The 12,351-nt window shown below is 44.5% G+C and overlaps 1 protein-coding gene across 1 annotated transcript in view; it reads right to left on the bottom strand.

The window, feature by feature from the left end:
* Window positions 1-12,351, bottom strand: part of cep112 (centrosomal protein 112) — a 420,760-nt gene that overhangs the window by 272,681 nt on the left and 135,728 nt on the right. The window contains exon 11 of the mRNA XM_085964113.1: window positions 5,369-5,523. Within this exon, the coding sequence (XP_085820239.1) occupies window positions 5,369-5,523 (155 nt within the window). The remainder of the gene's footprint in view (window positions 1-5,368; window positions 5,524-12,351) is intronic.

Genomic DNA, 12,351 nt, shown 5'->3' with positions numbered 1-12,351 from the left:
CTTAAATACTGTTTATTTCACAGATTGTTGGTAAGTTATTGCATGGCATGTATACATCAGATATATAATCATGGACCAGAATCAATGAGAGCAAACTTAAGCAGTGAATGACAGTCATACAGACACAGATTAGATTACAGTTTTGAAACGGTATTTTTGTGATATATATATAGGATTTTAATGTTGTAATAAAACTCAATACACATTTAGTATAATATAGTAGAAACTTTATTAAAAGCACAAGCAGAACTCAATTGTTTAAAAAAAAAACATACATTCAAAATTGGAGTTTATATATATTATATAATTAATTTATATGTAAACAAATCCACTCTATATCTGCAGCGGTACATACACTTAGGTTAGCAGCTGAAAAAAGTCCATGATAACATTACCACTAAGTGATTACATTTTGGTGTCATTGTTATGAGATTACAGGATTTTAATCTACAGTGGATTAGTGCTCTATATATCATGTAGGGGAACTGTTAAAGGGAAAGGAAAATCTACAGAATATCCAGCTGATAGGAATTTTATTTACATTATTTTGTAGCCTGATGTCATTATTTTCATTTTTCTTTAAAACATGCATTTTTCTTAAAACTTGCACCCTTGTGCAAAAATTCAAATTCAAACACGCCATTCACTGTTTTTAATGCACATTTTGCAACCATTTTTAAACATTTAATGGGGCACATTTAGAAGCACATGTTATAACTGGCCTCAAGCAAATACTTAAAGACTGGTTTTAAACCAAATCAGAATCATAAATGATCAAAGAGTGAATGTGCAAATCCATATCAAGCCACATTATTTGTTGTTTGTGGACTGCAATCGCATTTTTGCACCAGAATGAAAAATGAAGCCATCTTTCAAAAGGATGTTATTAAAGGATAAATTAAAATTGTGTTTCTTATGTTATTAACCTCATTGTGCCAATTTAATTGTCCAGTTGTTATTGGGTACCTTTTTTGTAATAACCAAGTCAACCTTCCCAGCTAGAGCTTTAAAATGATTGAAGAACTGACTTTAAAGAACCTGAGTTTCTTTAAACTGAAATGGTAGACAGGAGATCGAAAATAGCAAAGTAAAACCTTTCAATTTAATATTTGTGAGATAAAGGGCCAGGAAGGATAAAACAGGTTATGTTCGGCAGAACAGAAAAATATAGGGACTTGGGGAAAATTCAGGATAACAGAGTGAGCTGAATTAAAGGCCTCGATATTAACCCACCCATGACAGGAGAGGATGGGTGTTAGAACAACAACAACTTGGATTTATATAGCACCTTTAACGTAGTAAAACATCCCAAGGCGCTTCACATGAGCGTTATCAAACAAACCGAGCCACATTAGGGCAGAATGGTAGGTTTTAAGGAGCATTTTAAAGGAGCAAAGAGAGTTAGAGAGGTGACGAGCTTTAGGGAGAGAATTCCAGAGCTTGGGGCCTCGGCAGCTGAAGGCACGGCCGCCAATGGTGGAACGATTAAAATCGAGGATGTGCAACAGCCCAGAATTGGAGGAGCGCTGGGATCTCTGAGGGTTGTAGGGCTGGAGGAGGTTACAGAGATAGGGAGGGGCGAGACCATGGAGGGATTTGAAAACAATGATGAGAACTTTAAAATCGATATGTTGCTTAACCAGGAGCCAATGTAGGTCAGAGAGCACAGAGTGATGGGTGAACGGGAATAGTCAAGTCTAGAGTTAACAAAGACATGGATGAGGGTTTCAGCAGCAGATGAGTTGAGGCGGGGCAGAATTGGGTGATGTTACGGAGGTAGAAATAGATAGAGATAGGCAGTCTTAGTGATGGCGTGGATATGTGGTTGGAAGCTCATCTCCAGGTCAAATACGACACCAAAATTGCGAACAGTCTGGTTCAGCCTCAGACAGTTGCCAGGGAGAGGGATGGAGTCGGTGGCTAGGGAACGGAGTTTGTGGCGGGAACCTAAGACAATGGCTTCGATCTTCCCAATATTTAGTTGGAGGTAATTTCTGCTTATCCAGGACTGGAAGTTGGACAAGCAGTGTTAAAGAGTGAAACACGGGGAAAACGATCCCAACATGCTGTGCACACGCTCGCCACCTTTTTTACAGTGTCCGAGTGACCCGCCATGGAGAGGCGAGACACTTAATTAACATATTTAAATCAGGCTCCCATCGTGCAATTGGGAACCTGATTTAAAATTTACTGCTGCTGCACAGGTTTCCCAGGGTCGGGAAACACGGCAGTGAAAGGGAGGCGGGAGCTGCCGGCTCCATAAGGCAAGTGCCTTTTCCAGCATTCCTTGTGGGCCAGGATGATCAGGAGTGCTCCTCCTGGCCCCTCAAGGAAGACTTTGGCTTCCGCACCCCCCGATCACCAGCCTCTCCCACCCCCAATCACCAACCCCCACCCCCCCAGCCCCGACCACCAACTCCCACCCCCCCAGCCCCGATCACCAAACCCCCACCCCCCCAGCCCCGATCACCAACCTCCACCCCCCCCAGCCCCGACCACCAACTCCCACCCCCCCAGCCCCGATCACCAAACCCCCACCCCCCCAGCCCCGATCACCAACCTCCACCCCCCCCAGCCCCGACCACCAACTCCCACCCCCTCAGCCCCGATCACCAACCCCCAGCCCCGATCACCAACCCCCAGCCCCGATCACCAACCCCCAGCCCCGATCACCAACCCCCAGCCCCCCCCAGCCCCGATCACCAACCCCCAGCCCCGATCACCAACCCCCAGCACCCCCCAGCCCCGATCACCAACCCCCAACCCCCCCCAGCCCCAATCACCAACCCCCAGCCCCGATCACCAACCCCCAGCACCCCCCAGCCCCGATCACCAACCTCCACCCCCCCCAGCCCCGACCACCAACTCCCACCCCCTCAGCCCCGATCACCAACCCCCAGCCCCGATCACCAACCCCCAGCCCCGATCACCAACCCCCAGCCCCGATCACCAACCCCCAGCCCCGATCACCAACCCCCAGCCCCCCCAGCCCCGATCACCAACCCCCAGCCCCGATCACCAACCCCCAGCACCCCCCAGCCCCGATCACCAACCCCCAACCCCCCCCAGCCCCAATCACCAACCCCCAGCCCCGATCACCAACCCCCAGCCCCCCCCAGCCCCGAGCCCCGATCACCAACCCCCAGCCCCGATCACCAACCCCCAGCCCCGATCACCAACCCCCAACCCCCCCCAGCCCCAATCACCAACCCCCAGCCCCCCCCAGCCCCGATCACCAACCCCCAGCCCCGATCACCAACCCCCAGCCCCGATCACCAACCCCCAGCCCCCCCCAGCCCCGATCACCAACCCCCAACCCCCCCCAGCCCCAATCACCAACCCCCAGCCCCGATCACCAACCCCCAGCCCCGATCACCAACCCCCAGCCCCCCCCACCAACCCCCAGCCCCGATCACCAACCCCCAGCCCCGATCACCAACCCCCAGCACCCCCCAGCCCCGATCACCAACCCCCAACCCCCCCCAGCCCCAATCACCAACCCCCAGCCCCGATCACCAACCCCCAGCCCCGATCACCAACCCCCAGCCCCGATCACCAACCCCCAGCCCCGATCACCAACCCCCAGCCCCGATCACCAGATAGCAGATTACTTGGTGATTTTCAGTCTCACTGGAATCCCATTATTGTGGGGAATAATCGCAACTGTACTCAAGCAGCATCCTATTCCTCAGCCTCAGTAGAGCATCGCCAAGGCAATTCAGCACTGATCTTTGAGAAAATTACCTTTGTCTCCACCGCCCTCCCCCTATATACGACAACTTTTAGGAATTGGATATTAATGCTGTCCCCATGTGCTGCCCCTACCATGTACTCAACGTGCAGTCCATTTCCTCTCAGTGAAATGCTTCATTAAGGCCTTCTATTTGAGCAACACCCTCCAACAGCTGAGATCAGCTAACTAAGCACAAACGCAAATTCAACCTGGGACTGTAACAATTTTCCTTTAAAATCGGAGTTGTGCAACATGCTGCACGTTTAGAATGAAAGCAGGGAAAAATTTTACACTGATCAAAAGTGTGTAAATAATGTTGTGACAGGTTTCTGGCTTCCCACAGAGTGCTGGCAGAGCCTCCTCTTTAGTACCTCTTCCAAAGCACTGCTCAGCCTTATTATGGGGAGACTCCCCTAACTCAAATGGTTTTCATAGCCTTAATGAACCTTGCACACAGACTCCCAGCAGTCTAGTTACTGGCTGGTTGCAGTGCAACAGGCACAGAGTAGGCCTCACTCCTCTGCGACTGTTAATAGGGGGAGCGAGCACTCAGCGGATTGGGAGCGAGCACTCAGCGGATTGGGAGCGAGCACTCAGTGGATTGGGAGCTCACCATTGCATTATCAGCCCCAATGAGTCCAGTTTGGGACTTTCAGTTCCTATTCACTTTAATGGAGCTGCCTGTGCCTTTATTTCTTTTTTTAAACAGATCAAGCATGCAAAAGACATACATCATAAGGAATCACTAAATATACTGTTTCTATTAAAAGGCCTTACAGAAATCCAGCTGCAAAAATTCACGTGCTCCTTCTCCTGTCTGTGAAGTCTATTCCAGGTGTTGTCACCAATCTTTTGGACGCAGAAGATTAAATGCAAAGTTAACCATGGCTTGCAGAAGCACTCAGGGGGATTCTGTGGTGTCTATCGTTATTCGGGCCATCCTAGCTCATTAATTCAAAAGAACAACCATTGGTTTCCAGCTATATATTAAATGCCTCCACTGTGTTTGCCTCCAATACTCTACCCAGAAGTCCACTCAACATGTTCTCTTTGAAGAACCTCCTGATACTAATCTTAAATCTTTGACTAGCTTTATCCAATGCCCTCCCTGTTTTACTGGCACAGTTTAAATTGATGGAGCATTCTGAATTTATCTCTTCTATAATGTTTTCGATCTTAAGTACTTTTGTGAGGTCCCCTCTCAGACACAGTACAGTAATAACTAAGTTCACTTCTGTGACACGTGTTCTCATTACAGTTGTCTCCGAGTGCACCACTTGCCATGGAATATACAAAAAGCAAACCTTTTGAGAATAGTCTGTCACAATTAGGCGATCCTTATTATTACCTTTTGTATCCTTTCCTTTCATTGTTATTGTACTTTTCCTTAAATTTTACATTTTCTGTGGTCGTCAAGGCGAAAGATATCACTAGCAGGGAATACAAAGCTTTCTTACACTTTTGTCACCCAGTGTCAGCAGAATACACTCCCAGGTCAGTTGGGCAACAAATAAAAAGTAGGGATCCCTCTATTCGACCCCAAAGTTGTTCCTTAAGTGAAGAACAGAACACTCCTGTTGCAGGGAGAGGGGGGGGGGGGAAGCCATTTCATACTATTTTCTGAGCACTACGTACCTTAACTTTACCTCCTGCAGCTCCAAGCATATCATCTGGTAGCGCTGCTCCAGTTCTCCCTTTTCTTGGGTCAGTTTCTGTCGCACCAAAGTGCTATTCTCGGCCTCTACGGTCAACTGCTGTACACGAGCCTCCAGCTCTTTCACCATTTGGTTCTGCAGGTGCAAACGACCAGTTAAATACGCTCCCCTGCCAAAGTTTGCTTATACAATCTACAGGTTTATGGACAAACCTATCCACTGAACAGATCGCTTCTGGATGCGTTCGGGTAACATGCAGCTTCTATGGTGCAATCTGTGTCGAATTTTGCTTCCTGCCCATGGTAAGTGTCAGCTTAAATTCAAACACCCCCTCATTTGAAATAAATGCACTGACTATACCTTGAACCTTATGATCCCCATTCAATAGTCACAGCACAGTTTTCTGTAGACTTCATGATACACCCCCAAAGGATACTTAAGAGAGTTCAAAATGTCGCAATATTCACTGGCAGAAATTACTTTTTAAAATCTGCTTCTTTTCAGGTTCCTGCGTTTGCCAAGTCCAAAACTGGGGCTGGGGCTGGTGCATAAGGTGGATGATGGTTTGAATTCAGACGTTTGCTTTGCCAGTTCATTGAAAATCTAAACCACGATAACTAATTCATTAATATTACCAGAAACACAAGTTCAAAAAAGTGCTTTTTATTTGAAGAAATTGCTTTTTCTGCCCAGTTTACATTCGAGAGACTTCTGAGCAGCCCAGTCATAAACCAGATGTCTGATCCACAACCAGGTGAGTGGCAACCCGAGCTTCTTTCCACATCTTTGTTGAACTACTTAAGGATCAGTAAATAGATTAAAGAATCCTGGCGATCCCATTGGTGGCTATTAATGAGCAGTGAAAGTGAAATGAAGTCTACATTCCGGGAACTAGCTCAATTTCCAGAGCTCGGTAATTACATCACAACCTGTTCTGCTAATGGTTAAAATCAAAGATCCAGCAGGTTTTATGCTGGGATGGGGAACCCTGACCTTCAGTCAGCTCTCTCTCTCTCTCTCTACCATTCTAGCATGAAACACACTGATCCTTAATTATAACCACAAACGGCATCAAAGTGCTGTACGTGAATGGAATGCCCTTCTGCACATTAATTGTTAAAACTTTCAGAACTGGGACTGCATTTTTGTGCCATTCCCAAAATGTCACAAGTTTAGAATAAGTATTTTTGAAACACTGAGATTATACTTTGTAGAAAGTAATTTTAGATACAAAAAATGTGATATCAAACATCTGTTTTTCATAAACTAAAAATATGCTTCAATCGTTTAATGACCAGGCGGATCTGGAACCCTCAAATAGATACAGCTGTTGTCTGATCAAGCATAAAGAAAGATTATTCAGTCCCAGGTGCAGTATCTTATTTTCCACAAAATGAGTAAAGCCAGCAAATTAGCAGAAAAAATAACAAAGAACACCAGTTCCTCCAAGAAATTACCAGGTAAAATCACAGGCCTTCCCTTGCTTGGGCACCTAAACAAACACTTCCAGTTCCTTTCAATCACAGGAAGGAAGATAGCGGAAGGAGAAAGAAGGACCACATGAGTATGGGACAGAGGGAGAAAATGCAGAGAGAGAGAGAGAGAGAGAGACATATCTTCCACACAATGCAAGCAGCAAATAAATTAGTCTTTCAAGAAGTGAGATACAAAAGTGGCACTGTGAACTTTTGGCGTGTTAGAATCCACACTCCACTTTACTCATGAATTTCAGAGCACTGCTATATTCTCACGTTGAATGAGATTGAGGTGATCAGTGACCAGGACATGCAATTCACTCAATCCCTTCACCTAATACTAGAGTAATCTGAATGGCAGTTTTATAGGTTGGAAACATTCAGGGCGATTTTAACCCAACCCACCATCCGAAAACTGGGAGGGTCGGCAGTTACCCACCGATGTCCTGCTCCAAGCCCGCTGTCCAGAATTTCAACTCGCGCTTCTGAGCAGGCAGCAAGGTCGCCTGTCTGAAGCTGGCGGGGTCCTTCTTTAAATATGTGCATCAAGGTCAGACGATGTCCTTGGGTCCCGACTGCAATTTTAACCGGTGGCCTGAGTGGGGAGGCCACTGTGGCAACATGCCTCCCTGATCTCCATATTTATATATCTCTCCACTACATTGCTACTATCAGGAGGTCTATAGAAAAGCTCCTACCAGATTCTTGCATCCTCTGCTTAACTGTACTCAGCGTTTCCACTATCTGATCACCTTTACTGAAATCCCTTCTTTCTAGTGCTGTAATTGTGTATTTGATCAATATTGCTGCTCCCTGTCCTTTCCTAGTCTTCTCTAAGAATCCTATAGCCTGGAATATTTAGCTCCCAATCATGCCCAGCTTATAGCCTGTAATGGCTACTACATCATGCCTTTTAAGCTGAATTTGTGCTGTTTGCACTTGTTTCATTTCTTATGCTACGTGCATTCGTGTACAGAACACTTAATTTGGGTAACTGTCTCCATCTTGCCCATATGTCCTGCTGGTCTTTCTCTCACACTGTTTGACTTACTGTGTAGATTTCTCCCTCCCACCACCCCTTAATTTAAATCATTCCCCACTGCCCTACTTATCCTTTCCGCAAGGACATGGCTGCCATTAGGTGAAGGTTTTAGTGTCCCAGGAATCTGAAATCTTCCATTCTACCCACCCTTCCAGCCACGCATTGACAATGACAGGATCCGGGCAGCAGAGCTTTGGGCGAGTTGCAGATTATGGAGGGTGGTGGATGGGAGGTCAGCCAAGAGCATTGGAATAGTCTAGTCTAGTCTGGAGGTGACAAAAGGTTTCTGCAATAGATGGGTTGAAATAAGGGCAGAGATGAGTGATATTATGAACGTGGAACGAGGTGGTCTTTGTGATGGACAGGTATGAGCCTGGAGGCTCAGCTTGGGGTCAGATAGAATCTTAAGGTGAAAACAATCTGCTTTAGCCTGAGACAGTGGCTAGGGAGAAGGATGTTGTCGGTGGCAAAGAGCTTGTGACCCCATTTTCTGGAATTCACTCCCTAAACTCCTCCACCTCCCTCTCCTCCTTCAACACACTCCTTACAACCCACTTCTTTGACGACGTTTTAGTCCACCCCTCCTAATAGCTCCTCCTTTGGTTTTGGTGTCCATTGTTTTTGAATACACCTTTGTAAATCGTTACGCTAAAGGCACTGTATAAATGCAAGTTGTTGTTCAAATAAGGCAACTGTAAAAATATATAAAACTAATTAAGAGAAAATTAATCTTTGTAATGGTTTCACTTTAGAAAAGGACAGCGAGTCTCGCTCCTTTTTATTTATAACTAAAGCATGTTCTGGAAAGACAAAGCTAAACAAACACGTTTATAATCTTAACTTTACTGAATGGCTGTAAGCCCACAGGTGACGCTAAACATTTTGCTGCTCAACTCTGGTGATTCAGCTGAAATGTTTTATCTGATGCAGCATTTGCTATTAGACTATTACTCGCTGAAACATGAGACTGCTCCATCATACTACAGTATAAAGAAGTCATCACTGGGCTATTTTGTTTCAAACCCAATTGTGATCTCACAGTTGTTCAAGCCCATTGTCCTGTTTCTGGTTAAGAGCAGTCATCAAACATCCTGTACATAAGAGACTGGGCAGCAGATAAGAGAAGCAGGATACCCCAATTGAAGCTACTAGGATAAATGCAGGGAAAAAAATCATCCATCAACAGAAGCAGCTGGTGATGACAGCATCATCATTGGGAATGACCACCAACACATCAAGATAGCTTACTGAGTAGACACCAGATTGACAATGGCCTGCAAAATCCATTATACCCAACAGCAACACTGATTACATGTACTTACGAGAGCTATGGTGAAAGATATGCATTTCATGCAGAGTCACCATTAAAAACCTCAGGGAAAGATTAATAGCTTGCCTTTAGTTTGAATGTGCTTGATGGATTTTTAAAGGGCCAAAGACTTATTATGAAAAGGAAAGAGAAAGGATTCTGAAACTATGTCGGGTGTTATGTTCCAAGCCAGGCAGCTAAGGATTTCATTCTTCCTTGCTTTCTTTCCTTCCTTTCCAACAGAAATAATACAAGAAGGTTGTTGAGTAAATCTCTGTATTCCCAAAGGGGTAGCGAGTCCAGGGGATCCGGAAATCCCGTCATTGATTAGTCTGAAACGGACAGCTGTACATACAGCTTTAAAAACGGTATTTCTCTGTGCTGAGAAAGGGCCTGGTGACAACAGCCATTAACAGGTGCCGCTCTTCACAAAAACAAAAGTACTCATTACCCAAAGCAAACATGTTGAGTCTGCTCCATATGAATCCTCAGAGCTCAGCCAGCAACCCAACAATAGTTTTTAATAAAACTTATTGATGCTGTGTAAAATAGTTATACATTTTAAGTTGATTTTGGACACCAATCATTTGGTGTAGCCCATATTAAGGAACACTGGCGTGCATTTAATAACTTATTTAATGACAGGAAACACAAAATTTAATTCTCATCCTTCAATCTAAAATACAAATAAAATAACTATAAGAAAGTCTTACAAGAAAACTGATGAAACTGTAGAAAAATGTTTAATAATTATATCGAAGTTTTCTTTCTCTCAATCATCGTCCCTCCTCCCCTGAAGTAACCAACTGATCTGGGGTATATTTCAATGTCACTAATTGCTCTCTGATACTCTGCCCAAATGGCCAGTCTTCAGGTGTGAGCCTAACAGCGAATGGCAGCAGGCTATCTGCTTTAGGGGGCAACACAGCCGAGTCATAGGAACATAGGAACAGGAGGACACCGTTCAGCTCCTCCAGCCTGTTCGGCCATTCAACTAGATCTTGGCTGATCTGTATCTTAACTCCATTTACCCACCTTGGTTCTGTAACAAAAACCTATCAATCTCAGTTTTGACATTTTCAATTGATCCCCAGCCTCAACAGCTTTTTGGGGAAGAGTTCCAGATTTCCACTACCCTTTCCTGACACCTCCCTTGAACTGCCTAGCTCTAATTTTAAGGTTATGCCCCCTAGTTCTGGACTCTCCACCAGTGGAAATAGTTGCTCGCTACCTTATCAAATCCTTTAATTATCTTAAACACCTCAATTTGAGTACCCTTTAATCCTCTATACACAAGGGACTACAAGCCTAATTTAACCCTTTAAGCCCCGCTATCATTTCTGGGGAATCTGCGTTGTACCCCATATATCCTTCCTGAGATGCGGTGCCCAGACCGGAACACAGTATTTCAGAGTCCAATGCTGTTCATACCAGACATTCACATGTGAACTTTCCAGCAGGGATCATTGATTAGCATTCAGGAGTAGAAATCCTGGCTGATGTTTTCCTCATAACTCAAGAGCACTAAGGCCATTTGAAACAATCCTACTGCCATGTAATGGCCTGATAATGGAGTCAGTCATTTAGGTCAAATTCTCACATTTTTCTCAATATGGAACTCCATTGTTTGTACAAAAATATTCTATTATTTTAATAAAAGATTACCATCCTGTAGAATGCAAAAAGCAGCATTAATAAACACATGTATGCCTGTAAAATCTGCTGCATGGATCACAGCTTCATGCTTTCTATCACCAACAAACATGACTTTTCCACTAGCGTGACTATTGCACTGGGTTTTATGGTGAGTGTTTGATCCTAAATAATTTACACTAAATCAACTCTTCAGCAATGTTGCACTTAAAAGAAAATCTTTCTACATTTTTTGATGGGGCCACACAATACTTCATTGCCAGCAATTTTCTCAAGTCTGAACATTAATTTTGGATTTAAGCGTAAAATATCCCGAGTCTCCATTACAAGAGTTCCTCTCCAGTAGGAGTTCAATGCTAATTAAAAACACAGTTTAAAAAGTGAAAGGTAGGTGGGATGTGGAGTTGCATCTTTCTTTTGACCTTTTCGGTCTCTGCCTTCTGGCCCAGTAAATAGAAGCTTGACGCCACTGAAACCGGATACAGTCAGTAAGCTTTGTCTGAACAATTAAGTCCATTACATGATGGAAAACTTTCATCTGACCATTGCTGACATGGTCAAAGGTTAACAGCAGCCAAGATAACAGTGAATACAAAGATCATTAAGAGATCAGTAAGGCTGTCTTCTGCACTCTTTCTTGCTGCTCAATGGCGTTTAATAATAGGCACTTATACATTTCCGAGCCAGTTGCAGGAGAGCAGCATTATACAAGTCTCTCAGTCCCACTGCCTCTTGCTTACACTCCCATCTGGCGCTGAACTTCATCAGCCACTAAGCAGAAAAGGCAATTGACAAATCAGCAGCAGCTAAAAACACTCAGGGAGAAGGGACTCTCGACGGCCACTGGAGAAGTGAAAGTCGGTAAGTTTATATTGTTAACCACAGCTGGCGGTAAGATTATATAGGATTACATAGGATATACAGCACAGAAACAGGTCATTCAGTCCAACCAGTCCTTGCCAGAAGTGAAGAGAAAAAGATTGGTGAAGTCAAGCGTAGGTCCCTTAGTGTCAGAATCAGGGGAATTTATAATGGGGAACAAAGAAATGGCTGACCAATTAAATACATATGTCGGGGAACATAGGGTCTAATGAGAGGGAGGAACTGAATGAAATCAGTATTTGTAGGGAAATGGTGTTAGGGAAATTGACGGGATTGAAGGCCGATAAATCCCCAGGGCCTGATAATCTACATCCTAGGGTACTTAAGGAAGTGGCCCTAGAAATAGTAGATGCATTGCTGGTCATCTTCCAAAATTCGATAGACTCTGGAACAGTTCCCATGGATTGGAGGGTAGCTAATGTAACCCCACTATTCAAAAAAGGTGGTAGAGAGAAAACAGGGAATTATAGACCGGTAAGCCTGACATCGGTAGTGGGGAAAATGCTAGAGTCCATTATAAAAGATGTAAATAGCAGAGCACTTGGAAAACAGTGACAGGATCGGACAAAGTCAACATGGATTTACAAAAGGTAAATCGTGCT

This window comes from Somniosus microcephalus, chromosome 21 (assembly GCF_052327205.1).
Source record: "Somniosus microcephalus isolate GS21.2 chromosome 21, FLI_Smic_1.0, whole genome shotgun sequence".
Taxonomy (NCBI): Eukaryota; Metazoa; Chordata; class Chondrichthyes; order Squaliformes; family Somniosidae; genus Somniosus; species Somniosus microcephalus.
The sequence above is the reverse complement of the archived record's forward strand: the minus strand, read 5'-3'. Positions and strand labels throughout refer to the sequence as shown.